General features: G+C 46.2%; 2 protein-coding genes across 2 annotated transcripts in view; one reads left to right on the top strand and one right to left on the bottom strand.

Moving 5' to 3' along the window:
- The window catches only part of LOC147747767 (uncharacterized), a 63221-nt gene extending 48972 nt beyond the window's left edge, over positions 1-14249 (bottom strand). The window contains exons 1-2 of the mRNA XM_086935969.1: positions 13829-14249; positions 13161-13553 (exon numbers count right to left, since the gene is read on the bottom strand). Coding sequence (XP_086792095.1) covers positions 13161-13553; positions 13829-14249 — 814 coding nt within the window. The remainder of the gene's footprint in view (positions 1-13160; positions 13554-13828) is intronic.
- The window catches only part of LOC147747765 (regulator of G protein signaling 8-like), a 491729-nt gene that overhangs the window by 233555 nt on the left and 237256 nt on the right, over positions 1-20918 (top strand). The window lies entirely within an intron of this gene.

The following is a 20918-nucleotide window of genomic DNA, read 5'->3' as shown; positions in this document are numbered from 1 at the left end:
CAGTGACATTGCCGGGGCTTCCCCACCTAATCTGAGCGTAGTTGTGGTCATGGAGTTTTATTACCAATGATAGAAGGGGCCCGGGTAAACCCATATCTTTAAGAACATTCCACAAAGTTGGGCGGGGGACCAGGTCGAATGCCGCTCTCAAGTCTATGAATGCAGCATATAAGCTGCCACAGCCCAAAATCACAGTCTTCCAGTACAGCATAGTGAAGTGCAGTACCTGATCGACTGTGCTAATGGATATTCTAAAACCCGCCTACAAATTGGACAAGATGTTATAGTCCCGTTCCCATGCTAATATTTTATCAAGGATCAGCCTGCCAAAATTTTTTGGGGAGGTGTCGATCAGGCTGATCGGGCGGTAGTTTCCGGGCAAAGATTTATCCCCATTTTTGAAGGCAGGAATAATTTCTGCCCCATACCATGATTTCGGTATGGGGGCACCCTTAGCGATCATGTTTGACAAGATGAGTATGTAATGGCCCCAGGAACCTCTATGCTGCAGTAAGAGATCCGCGGGAATACCATTGATACCTGGCGCTCTACCAGGGACCACTAGGTCTAGGGCACATTCTACGTCTTTCAATGTAAATGGATCTTCCATGAAAGGCGAGAAGGGAACCCCCATTGGGAGATGTATGGAATCGCCCTTTGCGTATTGTGGTTCAAAGTATAATACCCATTTATCCCGCGGAACCCAGTTCTGCGGCTTCTTCGGGTTGCCATCCACACCCCACTTGTAAACATTCCAAAACCTTCGGGTGTCTCTGTGGGATCGTGCCTCCTTTAGGTCATTCCACCTTTGCTCGTCCCAATTGCGTTTACATTTTGAGATGGCATTTCTATACGCAGCCCTGGCCAATCGGATATTTTGGCTTAACCCAGTTTTAATCGCTATACCCAAGTCCAAGCGGGCCGGTCTACATTCCCCTGAGTACCATCTTGGTGGTTGAGGTACGCGGGGACCATTTGGCCTACAAGGCCTAACAAAATAGTTTTTTAAATCTCCAAAAATGGCCTCATAGATCCCAATTGCCTCATTAATTACAACGGGTAATGCATCCTTTTTAAGTAAAATCTCTAAATCGCAAATTGCTTTGGCCAGCTTGCTGGATATAGAGTCAGCGCACTCTTGATTTAATAGAACCTTGGAGCATCGGACGTGACGCATGTCATTTGTTACAACAGTACCAGTAAGAGCGGTGGCACCCATCTCCTAGCCTGGTTGGTCAGGAGAATTCCAATAGGCGAGAGTTAAACACAAGGGGTTGTGGTCGCTCTCTATCCTTTCAGTAATTAACATATCTTGGAGGAATCTCCATAGACCTAGACTGACCAGGATATAGTCAATTCTACTAGTTCGGGGACCTTTCTCAAAGGAATTTTTCCCGGCCTTGTCTCCAGCGGTTCTGCCATTGCTTGATCTTAACCCTTTATTAAGACAGAGTGAATTGATTTGAATCGATACTTGAGTCCATCTTTTGATTGGTTCAAGATCAAGTTTGGGTACCCCCCATTCCCTATTTTCTTCGTCTGTAATGTTCCAATTATCATTTAAAAGGGGTTCAAAAGTTAGGTTAAAATCTCCCCCTACAATTAGATTAGAATGTGCAGGTTGGGATTCCAGCATATCTTCCAAAAGTGCTATGACTAGGCATAAAAACCCTGACAATCACAGCGTTCACCGATTGACAGTGTGAACGTGGATGTCCTGAGGCGGAAGCCGGGACCTGCATGTGAGTGTGTGTTGAGCTTGCGACATTTTCATTTTAATTGCACTTGCACTAGCGATCGTATTTAGCACTACTTGCTGAATTTTAAATATTGGGTTATCGCGCTCTCTGCGCTGGCATTACCCGCTGCAAACCTAAACTGCCCACCTTGAAGTGTGTTCTTCCCCATTGCAGCCGATTAGGTGCTGCTCGGGGTGTATCATTTCAGGCGCCATCTTGGGTGAGGGGAGGAGCAGGCGAGCGGTCTAGTGCTTGGTCCCTCCCGCCCTCACAGGCATAAAATGGTTCCCCCTCCTCGGAAGCACAGCGGGCGCGCCGAAGGCTCGCCAAAGGCGAGCCCGTCTGCGCCCGTCCGCGCCCAAACGGGACCCGGGGCCAGACATGCTGCTCGTTTGATCTCATACTTCCCGCCATGATCTTTTGACTTACAACAAAGGCCATGGCAACATACCAAGGGGCACGTACAGCAAGGTTAAGAGACTAGGGATCTTGGCAGATTGCACCACCCTCGGTGAAATCCCCACTACACCGTGCACTGGCCCCTACAGTCAGGTTGAGTCTGCTCCCCATCCTCGCTCCTTGATCATCTTTTATTTAAACACCCGCTCTCTCGTTAAACATCAGCAGGACATTTTTCTGCTGTTGATCACTGAGCACCCTGACATCCTTTTACTAACTGAGACCTGGCTAACCCCAGACTCTGCTCCCGAGAAAATAGCAGCTCTTCCCCCGAATTACTATATTCTACACGCGGACCTTGTTTCAGGTAAATCCGACGGGTGGGTGGCAGCAATTATTCATTCTACCTTAAAAGTTATCACCCTCACCTGCCTCAATTTGCCGGACACGGAGAACTTAGTTCTAAAACTCGAAACCTTAAATACTACCATTTCGTGTGTACTTTTGTATAGACCCCCTAACTCCATGACATCCTTTCCTTTAATGTTTAGTGAGCAAATTGCTAACTTAGCTATGGAACATGCCAGGATTTTTCTGATAGGTGATTTTAATTACTGGTTTAACGATCCCTTGGAAGGCCCCCACTCAAGTGAGCTTACCGAGCGTCTCACGAACCTGAACTTCTCACAACAAGTGCTTTCGCCAACCCACTGTAAAGGACATATATTGGACCAGATTTGGTCCAACTTTTCCTTAACCACAACCCCAACAACTACTGCTTGCCTTTGGTCGGACCACCTCCTCCTTAAATTTAAACTTACCTGCTTCCCCATTAAGTCAACTGCTACCTTAGCCAGAAGTAGAGCAAGGAAATGGAATACATTAGACAAACCAGAGTTTCTAAATACATTAGCTAACACTGTCCCACTCCCTCACCCTGACATCAATTCATCCGAATCCAACCTTGCTGGTTGGCTTCAAGCAGCAAGCGACATCCATGTACCATACAAGGAAATCAAGCTGGCTCGGCGCGCAGACGCTCACCGATGGTTTTCGCAAGAACTAAAAGCTAAGAAACTGTCCATGCGCCAACTAGAGCGATTCCCCTGACCTAAAATCCAGATTCATCATGGCCAGGAAAGACTACATGAAGACCATCCTCGCCACAAAAGCTGCTTATTTTTCCTCCCGCATTTTCAACTCGTCAGATAGACCTAAGGATATCTTTTCAATTCTGAATGAGTTGACTAACTTAGACAGTGTCCGTCCTAGTGTGACTCCAACCCAGACCTTCTGCGATGCACTTAATGTTTATTTCATCGACAAAATTGTGGTCATCAAAGAGAGTATCCCAAAATCCCTTATTAAAACCTCCTCTGAAACTCATACCACTACCAACACGGCCACACTTTATTTATTTATTTATTTATGTGCTTCTATAGCGCCTGAATAGATCCCCGAAGGGATATCTCTGCGCTTAAGATGGAAACAAGAAGCTTTCCCACTATTACCCCAGAGCAATTCCAAGAGCTGTTGGTTAGAGTCAAATCTGGTGCCCCCTCGGACAAATGTCCCCCTAACATCCTCAAAGAGTGCCTCTCCGCTCTTCCGACCCTGGCCTACACTCTGCTGAATGACTCCCTCACCTCAGGCCTAGTACCCCTCGCTTTCAAGGAAGCGACGGTCATACCACTCCTGAAGAAACCCGGGGCCGACCCAACTTGCATGGCAAACTATCGCCCAATTTCCCTGCTCCCTTTTTTGGCAAAAGTAATGGAGGCTCACGTTGCGAGATGCCTGTCCAATTCTTTGGAGGGATCAAACTGCCTTGAATCCCGGCCTTGTCTCCAGCGGTTCTGCCATTGCTTGATCTTAACCCTTTATTAAGACAGAGTGAATTGATTTGAATCGATACTTGAGTCCATCTTTTGATTGGTTCAAGATCAAGTTTGGGTACCCCCCATTCCCTATTTTCTTCGTCTGATATGTTCCAATTATCATTTAAAAGGGGTTCAAAAGTTAGGTTAAAATCTCCCCCTACAATTAGATTAGAATGTGCAGGTTGGGATTCCAGCATATCTTCCAAAAGTATTAAAACCTCCTCTGAAACTCATACCACTACCAACACGGCCACACTTAATAGCTTTCCCACTATTACCCCAGAGCAATTCCAAGAGCTGTTGGTTAGAGTCAAATCTGGTGCCCCCTCGGACAAATGTCCCCCTAACATCCTCAAAGAGTGCCTCTCCGCTCTTCCGACCCTGGCCTACACTCTGCTGAATGACTCCCTCACCTCAGGCCTAGTACCCCTCGCTTTCAAGGAAGCGACGGTCATACCACTCCTGAAGAAACCCGGGGCCGACCCAACTTGCATGGCAAACTATCGCCCAATTTCCCTGCTCCCTTTTTTGGCAAAAGTAATGGAGGCTCACGTTGCGAGATGCCTGTCCAATTCTTTGGAGGGATCAAACTGCCTTGAACCCCACCAGGCAGGATTTCGTCCTGCCCATTCAACAGAGGCAGTGGTAGTCACGGTCCTAGACACGCTCCGGGACTGCACTGACAGACGTTCCACCCAAGCCTTGGTACTGCTAGATCTGTCGGCTGCGTTTGACACAGTCGACCATAACATCTTGATCGACCGTGTCAACCGGGCCGGCATTGGGGGCCTAGCTGCCTGTTGGCTGAAGTCCTTCTTGGAGAACCGATCCCAGGCGGTTCGTCTTGGAGATCTGGCCGGTACTACACAGACCATCACTTGCGGAGTCCCACAGGGCTCTTCGCTGTCACCCCACCTGTTTAATCTCTATATTCTTCCCCTAATCCAGGCCTTAAGAGATAAACAGGTGACGGTGTTTAACTATGCAGACGACCTGCAACTGCTCTTTACCATCGACAACTCTACTTCCTCCATTTTCCATTTTCAGTCTACTATGAGGTTCATCCAAACTTGGATGAACCAAAATCATTTAAAACTAAACCCTGGAAAAACTGAGCTGGTGCTCACAGGAGACAGTGCTAAACACTGGGGCCCACATTACTGTCCATCAGATATGGGCCAAGCCCCAATCCCCTCCTCCTCTGCAAAGACACTCGGAGTCACCCTGAATAGTGATCTTTCACTAAAAGCACAAATGGGTCAGGTGGTCTCCAAGTGCTTTTTCCAGCTCAGGAAAATCCGGAAGGCCATCATCCAGGTGGTGATCGCCACTGTGCTCTCCCTCCTGGATTATGCAAACTCCATATACCTAGGCCTTCCCCTCTATCTGCTGAGGCGCCTTCAGATGGTGCAGAACTACGCGGCTAGACTGATCACGGCACAACCTAGATGGTATTCAGCAACTCCCTTGCTTAAGAACCTCCATTGGCTCCCCATGGCCCAACGTTGCTCCTTCAAAACCGGCTGCCTGATCTTCAAGTCTCTCCACTGTAAAAGCCCTAAATTTATTGACAAACTCATCACTAGACATATCCCTTCCCGCAATCTGCGCTCAGCCCATCTGGCCCTTCTCCAGATACCTGCCTTCAAACGCAAGCTTACTGGAGGCTGCAGATTTGCTGTTCTGGCATCCCGTCTGTGGAATTCCTTTCCCTTCGAGATCCAGACCTGTCCGGACCTCATGTCTTTTAGGAAAGCATTAAAAACCTGGCTCTTCAGACAAGCATGGATGTACCATGTTACAACGCATACCATTACAACTACCTATTACAACGCGACCATTACAACGCATACCATTACAACGCATAGCGCTTTGAGGTGCTGGATAGTGGTAAGTATAATTTACTATTCTAACACTAGTCCCCGTGGACACTAGGGAAGGTGTTGGATAGTAAATTATACTTATTCCCTATCCTAGAGCGCCCCCCAGCGCAATGCGTTGTAAAAGTTGTGTTGTAACAGTAGGTAGTTGTAAAAGTTGCGTTGTAACAAGTGTATACCGACAAGCATACCAGTAATCCCAACATTTTCATGTCCTCAGGCTTCGTTCTCTGTCTTTTATCAGCACCAGGAAATCAATCGGTGGCAGTGCGCTTAACAAATTATTTTTAACATAACATAACATAACTACAGATTTCTTGCCTCCAGTGCTGCGAGCATAAATATTAAAAATATAAATGGGCTCTTTATTGGAAAACTCGAGTTTTAATGCCTGCAGATCACTATGATTTGTAGTTATGGCTTTAATTTTTATGGCAAGATCCTGTCTGACCCATATTGTCAGACCACCAGATGGGCGGCCTCTCCCACGCCTCTCTGCTATAATGCTATAATTCAAGTATCCTGGGAAATGCTTTGGTTCTAATAACCAGGTTTCCTGAAATAAGCATATTTCATACTGGTTTATAAAGGATGCCCACTCTGGTGATTCTACTTTGGATTTTAGGCCTGCTATATTCCATGACAGAACCGATCCAGGTTTGCCATTGGTAGGTGCAATACCGTCAGTATGAACTTCCTCTGCGATAGCAAATGGAATAATAGACAGAGATGGTGTATAGGCCATCTTGGGGGGAGTTTTAGGGGCGTCATCCGAGACACTAGTAGGATCCTGCCCAGTGATTTCGTCATTAGTTTGCTCACTGGATACTTCTAAGGGTTCTTGTGGTTGTAGTCAATCATTGCAATCTAGACTTGAATTTGCCATAGGGGAGCCCCTGTCTTGATTTCTACTGACGTTTAGCCAATTCGAGGGAGGAGTTGATCTCATCTGAATCTTGGAATGATCCGGGGAAGAAGATCTAAATTCTATATTTAGTAATTCTCCTGCTATCATAGGGTTTTTAAAGAAAAGTTTGATACAATCATATGCATCACCTGGAAAAGAAAGCCTTACTGCACGAAGAATGTCCTCCCTAATAATTGACCTACATCCTCTAACATACCTGATCCAATGTATAGCTTTATTCGTCAATGCTTCGGGTGTTTCACGGTCCCTACCAGTAGGCAACTTTGGTATGTTAATTAGGTACACTGATGGGGACTTATTTAGGTGAATGTTATATGTTGAAACATGAGAGCTCATTAGAACAGATCCTTTTCCCTGGCAGCGGCCAGAACTTTTCTTCCCTCCCTGGCTTTCTCTGAAAGTATCCTTACTTCCTAGTTTCTCTGGAGCGTTGCTTGGTGGAATTGCGGGGACTATGGCCCGACTTTGGGGTTTAGGTTTAGCTTGGGTTACTCCCCTCCCGTTTCTAACTACCTCGCTGAACGAGGAGCTGGGGTCTAGAGAGTCTCCCCGGGAGGTCGGTGGAGCGCAAACATTCCGGGTGCAACTCGTTGCACCCGGAAGATTTAGCCCCGGTGATTTGGCTGCCATAGGGCCACATAAACCTTGATCAGAGACTACCCTCATGTTATTAATTACGGTAGTCAAATGGTCAATCTTAGATTGCATACTTTCCACCATATTACATAGATGTTTTACAACTGATATCAAGGAACTATTGTTTGTTTCATCTAACCAGGACACCTCAGCGTGGTTGTTTTCAGCAAGAGCTAGAATAGAAAATCTATTGCTGCAAGGCGTATGAATCTTCAGGGGTCTGTATTGGGACTATTATGGGTTGGGTTTGATCTAAATTGGATTCACCCCAATGTTAGAACTGCGCCCGTTTTTGCCCCAGCAGTGGGTTTATTTGAAAACATTCCAGGAATGACTGTTACCCCCCTTGAAGTCAGATTTTGTAAGCCACGCAAAGGCTCAGCGTGGCTTCAAAAATCTTTTAACGCAACGCAGCTCAAATCACTGCATTGCATTACTCTGCCCCGGGAGGCATTTCATGGGCATTGCATGGGCGTTCCCACGCAACTTCCATGGATTTTAACATATCGTTCGATTTACAAAAACTTGTAAACCTGGGGTTGCACAAAATCTTACACCTTCCCAGGGGAGGGGGAACGAGGAGAAATATTTCTATTTCTCCTTGTTTCTTCCTCTTTCTATGTGTGCTGCATTCTGCAGCACACAAAGAAAGAGGAGTATGCCTCCCCGGATTTTTTTTGTGTGCAGGAATGTGCCACATCCTGCATGCAACACAGGCACCGCTGCACCATGGTTCAAGAGTGCCTGCGTTGGCGCTAGGCTACCAAAAGGGTGCAAGAGAAAGGACAGGAATGCACCTTATTGCCTTAAATACGGGGCATGCCTGCCCTTTCTCTGTCATGCAGTGCTGCAAGATGGCTTGCTGCGCCGCATTGTGTGACTTTCCCATAAATGCGCCCCTTTGTGTTGTAAAAAACACACAATTTATGGACGGAATGCAGAACTAATCAAAACATTCACCCCACTCAAGAGATCTGGGTTAAATCCATCATTATTTGCTCACCCTGCCACCCAAGTTTAGACCTGGCCATATGCAAACCAGTCTTGACCGTGTGCCTCATGGGAGCAGTCCAGCCCGAACTGCCTAGCCAGGTCCTACTGTACCGGAAACAAGCATCCTAGGACCGGTTTCGGGGTTTCAGCACTCATCAGCCAGGCTAGCTTGAATCCAGTGGCACAGTGAGCCCGGGACCCAAGTCTGAGCATACCCAGAGCACTTAGGGTGAGGAAGCAAAAGACACACAATTGATTGACGGAATGCAGAACTAATCAAAACATTCCACCCAGTCAATAAATATGGATTAAATCCATCATTCTTTTGCTCACCATGCCACCCCAGTTTAGACCTGGCCATATGCAAATTAGTCTTGACCCTGTGCCTCATGGGAACAGTCCAGCCCAAACTGCCAAGCCAGGTCCTCCTGCACCAGAAACAAGCATCCTAGGACCAGTTTCGGGATTTCACCCCTCATCAGCCAGGATAGCTTGAATCTAGTGGTACAGTGAGCCCAAACCCCACGCCTGGGCATACCCGGCGCACTTAGGCCGAGGAAGCAAAAGACACACAATTGATTGATGGAATGCAGTACTAATCAAAACATTCACTCCCAGTCAAGAGTTCTGGATTAAATCCAGCATTCATCTGCTCACCATGCCACCCCAGTTTAGATCTGGTCATATGCAAATCAGTCTTGACCCTGTGCCTCATGGGAACAGTCCAGCCCAAACTACCAAGCCAGGTCCGGAAACAAGCATCCTAGGACCATCCATCCTTCTTTTTCTTACAATGACTCCCCAGTTTAGACCTGGTCATATGCAAATCAGTCTTGACCCTGTGCCTCATGGGGAAAGCCCACCCCGAACTGCCAAGCCAGGTCCTCCCTGGACCAGAAACAAGCATCCTTGGACCGGTTTCAGGGTTTCACCCATCATCAGCCAACATAGTTTGAATCCAGTGAGCCTGGAATCCACGTCTGGATATACCCGGCACACTTATGGCGAAGAAGCAAATGACCCACAATTGTTGGACAGAATGCAGAACTAATCAAAACATTCACCCAAAGTCAAGAGATCTGGGTTAAATCCATCATTTGTTTGCTCATCATGCCACCCCAGTTTCGACCTGGCCATATGCAAATCAGTCTTGACCCTGTGCCTCATGGGAACAGTCCAGCCCGAACTGCCACGCCAGGTTCTCCCTAGACCAGAACCAAGCATCCTAGGACCGGTTTTGGTTTTTTACCCCTCATCAACCAGGATAGCGTGAATCCAGTGGGACAGTGAGCCCGGGACCCAGGTCTGGGCATACCAAGTACACTTAGGGCGAGGAAGCAAAAGACAAACAATTGATGGACGGAATGCAGAACTAGTCAAAACATTCACCCCGTCAAGCCATCTGGGTTAAATCCATCTTTCTTTTGCTCACTATGCCACCCCAGTTTAGAGCTGGCCACATGCAAATCAGGCTTGATCCTGTGCCTCATGGGAACAGTCCAGCCCGAACTGCCAAGACAGGTCCTCCCTGGACCAGAAACAAAGGTTTTCCTTCCTGCACAAATAATCATCCTTGCAACACAGGCACCGTTGCACCATGGTGCAAAGATGCCTGCGCTGGCGCACAACAGCCCATTGTGCGCCGGTGCAGGGAAAAGGACCTTTGTTTCTCCATTTTCATCCTAAATTTTCACCTACTAAACAAATTCAGAGTCGTAGTATAACCACACAACTTGGATTCACAAAGGATATGGTAATTCCTTTCACCAGCCCCATCGGGAATTACTGGCCACTTGTAATTATTCCCACTTTATATTCAATGTAGCAGTGTGAATTTGCCAGATACAGTCACTGGTTTGCCTACGGCTAACATGCTCATATATATGAAAAATGAATGATGTTAACTCATTACCAATTAATTCTAAATGTGGTATTCATTTTGATACCAACTTCCCATCTATCCAGATTAACATACATTTGTGAATGCATGCATATCTGGATAACCAGTTCTCTCATCATAGGTTAAATATGTTTTGCTGCAATGTAATACTTCCATGAACTCTGTTGCCTATAATAAGTTGAGACACTAAGGGCCCGATGTAGGTAGGGCTTTACCGATCGGTATCGGCCGAAAATACCGATTTTTGGCCCTTACCGATCGGTAAACAGCCATCGAGATGTAGGGACCCAAAAACAGAACGAATCGGATAGAAAACCGATTCGGAATGTGTACCGAATGTGAAAGAATCCGATACGTACATACCGAAAATCGGATATGTAACGAATCGGAAAAACACCGATTCGGTTACAAAGACCGAATCGGTCCATGTACCGATTCGTTAGTGACACCGAATCGGAAAATCACCGATTCGGTCCTACTACCGATTCGTTAGTGACACCGAATCGGAAAATCACCGATTCGGTCCTACTACCGATTCGTTAGTGACACCGAATCGGAAAATCACCGATTCGGTCCTACTACCGATTCGTTAGTGACACCGAATCGGAAAATCACCGATTCGGTCCATGTACCGAATCGGAAAAAATACCGATTCGGACATGATCCGAATCGGAAAACATGCCGATTCGTATGAATCTCCGATCGGGAAATTCCCCGATTCCGACAGTTGGGGAGATGTAGGGAGGCACAGAAACACCGAAATCGGCTCAAAATCGGTAGAATTCACTCGGTATTTACCATGGATTGCAATCAGGTGGTAACCAACTCCAACCCATATAAACAGTCCCAAAATGCATTGCAACTTGCAGGATGGCAGCTTTCTATGTCATTGCGAGGCGGCTACGGCTACAGCAGGAAGGACAGAGGGAATGGCTAAGAAATGAACAGGTCTACAGACAGAGGATAACCCTGTTCATGCTCACTGAGGCTGAGATCCTACAGAGATACAGGCTGGACTCTGACACCATACTTGAGCTCATCAGGGACCTTAAGCCATACTTGGACCACCACACCCCAAGGGCACACGCCATCCCTGCGCACGTCCAGGTGCTATGCAGCCTACACCTGGTAGCGTCTGGCAGCTATCAAAGTGGAGTAGCAGCAGCAGGAGGGGTGAGCCAGAGCAGCCTGTCAAGGTTCTTCCACATATTCCTTGACGCCATGATAGACAGGATGGACCAATACATCTCATTCCCTGCAACCCACGCAGAACTGCTACAAACCAAAGCGGACTTCTACCAGATGGCACACTTTCCCCAAGTCATCGGTTGCATAGATGGCACGCATATTCCGATTTGCCCACCAGCGGACACCGAATACATATACCGCAATCGGAAATCTACACACACCATCAACGTGCAGGTGATCTGCAATGCCAAGTGCACCATCACAGACCTGGTAGCAAAATTTCCAGGAAGTACCCATGACTCATATATATTCCAACAGAGCGGCATATATGCACGGCTGATGGCTGGCGATTTTGGAGAAGGATACCTCCTAGGTGAGCCACATCATCAGACCCCCATAACACATAGTAGGTAGGTGTAATACATGTATGCATGTGTCTAATGTGACCCCTTTCTCTTCCAGGCGACAGTGCATATGCCCTCCGCTCATTCATACTCACCCCCTACCTCAACCCCTCCACACCCAGCCAAAGGAGGTATAACCGGGCCCACATACGCACCAGGAATGTTGTTGAACGGACCTTTGGCATCTGGAAAAGTAGATTCAGATGCCTGCACAAGAGTGGAGGTGCAAGGCAGTATACCCCCATCACCTGCTGCAAGATCATAGCTGTATGTGCAATGTTACACAACCTTGCGGTCAAGAAGGGCACTGAGGTGGAGTTGTCTGACTACGAGGACTATGACGACGACGAAGCTGTGCCACTGACACAGCCAGCTGGGGTGTGTACGCCATGTGATGGCAGATACAGACGTGAGGAGATCACTGAGAACTATTTCTGACTGAGTACAGATGCAAAGACAGCTAAATGTTGCTTGGAAAAAAAAAGTTTTAATAATGATGCACCACAGTTACAGCACTGATGTGCATCAAATAATGGAGATTGTTAACGAAAATAAAGTCCAGGGTTCTGGTTTGCTCATCCCCCCTTGCCAGCCTATTTTTTGGCCCGCTTTCCAGACCCACTGGGGTGTCCCTCGGCCCCCTCCGAATGGCCAGCAGCATCAGCGGATCGCCTGGTGCTCCTCCTTGGCTCTGAAGCAGCGCTGGCCGGGCTGCTGCGGCTGCTGCTGTCTCCAGCATCACCCAGGTCCAGGGCAGGATTGGAGGCGGCGTTTGATATTAACATGGCCTCCATGGCCGTGGTGATCCTGGCCATCCCCCTAGTCAGCTCAGCTGTATGCTGACTGAGTGCCGATTCCTGATTTGAGCTGCGATGGCACAGCTGTGCGGTCGCCGCTGCAAGGCGGGCCATGGCCCGGTTGAGCACCCGGGCATCCCTCCTGCGCGCAACCTCATGCTCCTCCTGCCTGGCAGAGGAGTGGGTGATGGCAGTGGTCAGCCTGCCCAACCCTGCTGCCACCTCCTTGTTGCTGTCCACAACAGCCTGGAACCCCTTCACCAACTCCCCCATCTGCAGGTTGTGCTGCAGGAGCTGGCGTTGGCAGGCCATGGTGGATTTGGCCTGTTGGCGCTGGATTTTTACCATCTGGCCCTCCAGGCCCAGGAACACACTGCCCTCCCGTGCTGGTGCAGCAGTGGTGGTGGTGGTGGCACGGCGTCTGGCACTGCTGCCTCCAGCCTGCTGAGTGGGCTGGGGTGCCACTGGTGGTGGTGTGGTGCTGGCCGGTCCCGGAGCCCCTGCTCCCACGACAGGTTGGACGGGTGGCAAGGCCACGGTTGTGGCAGGAGCTGTTGTCGGCGGAATGGTCTGCCTTGTAGGGGAGTTGTATGGTGAAAATTGCAAGGGGGGTGAGCTGGGCAGTACTGGGGAGTGCACTGCCTGGAAATCAATCACCAGGACTCCCTCCATTCCAAGCCCTGGGGTGTCTCCTTCCTCATCCTCATCCTCCTCCTCCTGGCCAGGCTGGCTGGTGCTCGGCCCTGCCACTGCAGTATTTGAAGTCGAAGCTCCCTCTGCTGCCACAGTGGTGCTGCCTGATGGTGCCCCTAGGTACAAAGAAGCATTTGTAAACTGAGTGCCGATGTATTACAGTCAGTACAATTATGGCATTCCACATGTCCTTGCATCTCCTTACACCGTGTCACACTGTTTCCTGTCTTGTGATTCTGCACTGACATATTTGGCTAACTTCTGCTGACTACATGTACCATGATGCTTGTCTCTTGTATGTTGGTGACAGTACAGTGCTGGTGTTTGCCTATGCATTGTGTCTAATGGGGAGGTGTCTGGTAGGGTGTGTCATGATGCGCATGCTTCTTACCTGTAGCTGTGGCCATCGCAGTGCTGTCCAGGGTCCCGATCCCTACGATGCTCTCCCTCTCGATGGTGCTGGAGACAATTTCCTCCAGCTCGGTGAGGGGTGGCGCCGGGTTCTTGCCTCCTCCGGTGTGTCCAGCCTGCCTTTGGAGGTCGGCCAGCTTCCTCTTCGTGAGGCTGCGGAGGTCATAAAACCTTTTCTTAAGTTCCTCAATGGACCTGGGGGTGACTCCAGCAGCATTGACCTTCTGGGCGATGTCGGCCCACAATCTCCTCTTGGTGCTGTCTGGCACGTTGAGGGACAGCTTGCCAAAGAGCTGGCGGTGCACCCTCACCACCTCCTCAACCAGCACCTGAAGTTCTGTGGTGGTGAATTTGGGCTTCCTCTTTTGGGAGGACTTCTGGCTTCCTGCCTGATCTGCCATTTTCTCCTGCTCCTGCTCAGTCTGCAACCTCCTTCTCCCACTGCTGCTAACTGTGTGTTGGGCTCAGGCAGGCTTTCCAGACACTTCTAGAAACTTCTTAATTGGCTGCACCTGCCAGGGTTGCCACTCCCTGTTTGGGTGGGGGAGGGGGAGCCACCTCATTGGCTGAATCGCCTATTGCCGAGTCGGCTTTTACCGATTCGGTAAAATCCGAATCGGTAAAATCCGAATCGGTATTATCCGATTCGGTAAAAGCCGAATCGGTTCATGCAATGCATTCCTATGGGCTTTTTCGCCATGGGTCTATGATTGCCGATTCGGTTTTTACCGAATCGGCTTTTACCGAATCGGTATTCGCCGAATCGGAAATATCCGATTCGGTGGTAGCCGATTCGGTGTTTTCCGATTCGTTGTTGGCCGATTCGGTAATTTCCGATTCGGACCGAGCTGAATCGGAACGTACCGAATCTCATTACCGATGCCGACCGAATCGGTTTTCAATCGGTATTTTTTTCCTACATCTCGTTTTCCGATTTCAGAATACCGATTCGGCCCGCCTCGGTATTTTGTAATCGGAAAATCGCGTTTACCTACATCGGGGCCATGATGAATGTCTTTAGAAATTAACAATCTGTCCGGACCTCATGTCTTTTAGGAAAGCATTAAAAACTTGGCTCTTCAGACAAGCATGGATGTACCATGTTACAACGCATACCATTACAACTACCTACTATTACAACGCGACCATTACAACGCATACCATTACAACGCATAGCGCTTTGAGGTGCTGGATAGTGGTAAGTATAATTTACTATTCTAACTCCAGTCCCCGTGGACACTAGGGAAGGTGTTGGATAGTAAATTATACTTATTCCCTATCCTAGAGCGCCCCCCAGCGCAATGCGTTGTAAAAGTTGCGTTGTAACAGTAGGTAGTTGTAAAAGTTGCGTTGTAACAAGTGTATACCGACAAGCATACCAGTAATCCCAACATTTTCATGTCCTCAGGCTTCGTTCTCTGTCTTTTATCAGCACCAGGAAATCAATCGGTGGCAGTGCGCTTAACAAATTATTTTTAACATAACATAACATAACTACAGATTTCTTGCCTCCAGTGCTGCGAGCATAAATATTAAAAATATAAATGGGCTCTTTATTGGAAAACTCGAGTTTTAATGCCTGCAGATCACTATGATTTGTAGTTATGGCTTTAATTTTTATGGCAAGATCCTGTCTGACCCATATTGTCAGACCACCAGATGGGCGGCCTCTCCCACGCCTCTCTGCTATAATGCTATAATTCAAGTATCCTGGGAAATGCATTGGTTCTAATAACCAGGTTTCCTGAAATAAGCATATTTCATACTGGTTTATAAAGGATGCCCACTCTGGTGATTCTACTTTGGAATTTAGGCCTGCTATATTCCATGACAGAACCGATCCAGGTTTGCCATTGGTAGGTGCAATACCGTCAGTATGAACTTCCTCTGCGATAGCAAATGGAATAATAGACAGAGATGGTGTATAGGCCATCTTGGGGGGAGTTTTAGGGGCGTCATCCGAGACACTAGTAGGATCCTGCCCAGTGATTTCGTCATTAGTTTGCTCACTGGATACTTCTAAGGGTTCTTGTGGTTGTAGTCAATCATTGCAATCTAGACTTGAATTTGCCATAGGGGAGCCCCTGTCTTGATTTCTACTGACGTTTAGCCAATTCGAGGGAGGAGTTGATCTCATCTGAATCTTGGAATGATCCGGGGAACAAGATCTAAATTCTATATTTAGTAATTCTCCTGCTATCATAGGGTTTTTAAAGAAAAGTTTGATACAATCATATGCATCACCTGGAAAAGAAAGCCTTACTGCACGAAGAATGTCCTCCCTAATAACTGACCTACATCCTCTAACATACCTGATCCAATGTATAGCTTTATTCGTCAATGCTTCGGGTGTTTCACGGTCCCTACCAGTAGGCAACTTTGGTATGTTAATTAGGTACACTGATGGGGACTTATTTAGGTGAATGTTATATGTTGAAACATGAGAGCTCATTAGAACAGATCCTTTTCCCTGGCAGCGGCCAGAACTTTTCTTCCCTCCCTGGCTTTCTCTGAAAGTATCCTTACTTCCTAGTTTCTCTGGAGCGTCGCTTGGTGGAATTGCGGGGACTATGGCCCGACTTTGGGGTTTAGGTTTAGCTTGGGTTACTCCCCTCCCGTTTCTAACTACCTCGCTGAACGAGGTAGTTAAGTTGAGACACTAAATGAATGTCTTTAGAAATTAACAATCTCTCCAATGTCTACCAGTTTTCAAGATATGTTTGTAGCGTTCTACCCAGCCAGGGCACTAATAAATGACCGTGCCATACACGAAGGGTAGTTTTACACGTCTTTATTCATCAGCGTCTTAATGCAAACTCAGCATTCTAAACCTGTCTTCTCGTCCCAACATTCAAACGCTCACCTAATCAGTCTACGAAGTCCACTGGGAGTCAAAAGGGTCCTGTCACTTCTAACTCACAAGACACTGCGGGCATATTTAAAAGGGCTTATCATCACCAGAACATCACTTTTTATGGTATTCTAGGTCCTTTGCCTTATTCACAAAGCGGTGTTAAGCCATCTAATGTGGCTTATCACCGCCTTCTAAATAAGACTCCTTTTCATGTAGCACTTAGGGTGACAATGAGTGTTGCAGTATGCTTTCTGCCGCAAAACCCATTGCTTTTGACACTGCCTCCTATTTACAAGGGTGGCGTAAATTTGGGCAGTGCCAAAAATAAGACTAGGGAATACCTGGTCTTAATCTGGTGAAACGAGAAATTACAATTTTTCCTTGGTTTTGCTGTTTCTATTAGTGTTGCATTATGCAGTACACATAGAAAGAGCAAATCGCCACTAGTGATTGTTCATGTGCAGAAAGGTTTCCCTTCCTGCATGTTAACAATCATTAAAAATGATGATATGCAACTTTTATGTGTGCTGCACAAAGTAGCACACATAGAAGCTACAAATCGCCATTAGTGATTGTTTATGTGCGGGAAGGGACACTTTCGTGCACATGAACAATTATTCCCTGTAACGCAGACACCCTTGCACTATGGTGCAAGGGGGCCTGCATTGGCGCTATGCAGCTGGATTTAACACCAGCGCTAGAGGAAATGCAGGGGTGTGCCACATTCTTGTGAATATGGTGCAACCCTGTGTTTTTAAACTGACAGAGTGCGAAGTTGCCATTTTGGAGCTACACGGCTCTCCGCCAGTTTATTGAAAACATGCCCCTACTTCTCCCCCATGTTAAAAAAAATTGCAAATTTTTTATTACTTAAACACACACACACTAGACTTCTACATGGGTCTGGAGCGGCCGATATTTGAGGCCAGAGACTGCCCCACAAAGCATTATAAAATCTGGAGAAGATGGGCGGACTACAGGGGTCTGTGGCTGGAACCTCCGGCACCGACAAGAGATGTGGAGGGGCGGATGTGACGGGCACATGAGTGAGAAGCTCCATACCTTATTGTCATGTATGTACACTCTATACAGGAGAGACGCCGTGCAGGGGATAGGTAGGGGAGGGGGTGGGTCAGGGTAGTTGGGGTAAGGGGTTGGGGGTTCTTTTTAAATTATTGTAAACTGAATCGCTGAATATGCTGTACTGTATTTGCCGCAGTTCCTCCGGGGTACGGAGAGCTGTATCTTTTATGCGATTTGTCAATTAAGAGTTGTTAAAAAAAAAAACACACACACACAAACATATAAATATATATATATATATATATATCTGCGCAAACTCCAAAGAACAGGCACTACTGGTTCTAGTAGAAATCAGAACCCTCCAGGCAATGAGGAGACGGACCACGGACTGGATACACAGAAGATTTTATTTTCCAAGGGTTGAAAATAGCGAGGGCAAGACGCGTTTCGGGCTTCCAAAGCCCTTGTTCACATGCATCGATTCAACGTTATTTTTTCATTTTTATAGTGCAAGCCCGCCTCCCCGCCCTTTCTCTCTCAGGTCACATGATCATAGACATAAACAAAAGGTTTATATGCAACGCGATGTCAAAATCATAAATATAAATTCCATTTTTTAGTTAATTGTTCCATTATTTTCTTGTGCATGACAATTGTACAAATATTTGGATATTATTGGATAAATCCCAAAACAGGCACAGGCCTATGTGCAAAATTGCTTAATAAATAACCATACAATAAAAACAGATATATTTCTGCTTTTTTAAATGCTTTGGGATAAATCCCTGTGCAATTTATAGCGGATGGCTATATAAGCAATAACACATGTGCAAAATTGTGCAATAGTAATAACAGTATTGTGGGATAAATCCCTGTGCAAATCCTAGCAAAAAGGCCTGTGCAAATTGGCAAAAAGTACAAAAATTATGCAATATGCATAGAACAATTAAATTGATCACAATTATTTCATTTGTTGGAGGTACATTCAACAAATTGTGCAAAAAATCGCGACCTATTAATAGATAGGGGGACGGGACTAGTGATGAAAGTGCAAATTTTAACAGTATTATTGAATCGCAATCTGCAATTCATGGAGATAAATAAAGTGCATAAGTGCCAATGGAGGGAAAATTGATTATACGGAAAAGGGAAACAAAGTGCTGAGAGCTTCTGATGATAAAATTCTGTGTAAATGGTACATGCATGCTCATCTAGACCCAAAGGAAATAAAAAGTTTTTTTCCTAATTGTTGGTCTGAATAAATGCATACATAAAACCTATTAATACCAGTATAAATAAATCATCATTTAAAAGTTATAGAAAAAGACACCACATGTTATAAATAAGTGTTAAAATCAGTTCTCACATCTAAGGTACAAAAAATATATATATATACCTAAAAACCCAGTGAAAAAATATATATATGTATATATATATTTTATAGGAGGAAGCAGAGCACTAATTAGAAAAGTGGCTGACAAGGAACTTGACCAGCCACTTAAATTACAATGTATGGACAGAAATATATTTATAAGGCGAATTCATGAAAAACAGAATGCCACCCTAGATCACAGGGAGCCTGACATATCTAGGGGGTAAAAAGGGTGCTAGCAGGAAGCCTGGATAATACGAGACATTTATGATTTACAGATATTTAGAGTAAGTAGTTATAAAAAATGGCGTAGATCCTCCGTGTTGTTAAGGCCATTCGGCCATTTGCTATCAAATTCAAGGATCAAACTTGACTCTAATCTCCTTAACTTAAGCTCCCTGTTGCCACCTCTTCTAGGTTTTGGGACAGACGCTATCACATAATACGAGAGACAGTTAAGGTCTTTGTTATGCGTGCTCTCAAAATGGCGAGCCACCGGGTATGCCTGGTCGCTATGGAGGATAGCCCTGATATGTTGCAAAATCCTAACGTGCACTTGCTGTTTTGTACTGCCAATATAGTTGAGGCCGCAAGTGCACGTCAGGACGTACACAGCAAATTCAGTTTTACACGTGTGACTACCTTTGATCGGAATATCAGCAGTAGAAAACGGGGTTCTATAATGGGTCTTATTGATTCCGTTTTTGCACGCTCTGCAAGAGGTGCACTTTCTGAAATCTGCTGATACTAGCCAGTTTGGCTTTTGTTGCAATTCAGGGCTACTTTGATCAAGAATAGCGCCCATATTTTGTGCTCGTCTAAATGTCACTAAGGGTTTGTCAGGTAGCATGCATCCCAAAACAGTGTCAGTTTGAATGGTAGACCAGTGTTTGTTTATGATCTGTCTGATTTTATTTTCCTGGCTGCTATAGTCAGTAATAAATCTAGGACACTCTGTATCTTCTGTTTCACTTTCATTGGTGAGCATACTATTTTTGTTAACCAGTAAACTGGCTCTAGACAGTTTCTCAGCCTTTACTAGAGCCTGGTTGAAAATTTGGTCAGAATAACCACGAGCTCTCATCCGGACTTTCAATTCGTCAGTGCAACGTTGGAAATCCACAGCAGTACTATATATTCTCTTTAACCTTAGGATTTCTCCGTATGGTATGCTGTGGATAGTGTGCTTTGGATGTAGGCTTGAGGCATGGAGTGTGGTATTACCAGCCGTGGCCTTTCTGTGCAAAGTAGTCTGGATGTGATTGTTGTCATCTATATATATCTTGACATCTAAAAATTCAGCTTGCTTGGCACTTATATTGGAAGTAAATCTTAAGTTAAGGGGATTGTTGTTAATTTCAGCAATGAAAGTTTGTGCTTCTTCTTCATCCCCTTGCCACGCAATAAAAATGTCATCGATATATCTAAGATATTTGACAATTTTCTCTCGCACCCAGGTTTTGTGTTGGACCTGGAGGACCTGCTACTCCCACCAGCCAACGTGTAAACACGCATAGCTGAGGGAGAAACAGGCCCCCATGGCCACACCCCTCAATTGTTTCCAGACTTCTTTGCCAAATGTAAAGTAGTTGTTGTTTAAACACCAATTAATTAAAATTAGAATCACCTTATTGTGTTCATACATTTCAGCAGGTCGTTGGCCAAGATAGTAAGTAGTTGCATTAAAACCATCCTGATTAGAGATACTGGTGTATAATTGTTCAACATCAAGGGTAATGAGTAACATATCAGTCTGCCATTCCAGATCCTCTATTTTCGCTAAAAAGTCAGTTCTATCACGGACAAAACTTGGGAGTTTGT

Source organism: Lissotriton vulgaris, chromosome 1_1 (assembly GCF_964263255.1).
Source record: "Lissotriton vulgaris chromosome 1_1, aLisVul1.2, whole genome shotgun sequence".
NCBI classification, from domain to species: Eukaryota; Metazoa; Chordata; class Amphibia; order Caudata; family Salamandridae; genus Lissotriton; species Lissotriton vulgaris.
Note: the sequence above shows the minus strand (reverse complement) of the source record. Positions and strands in the feature narration are given on the sequence as shown.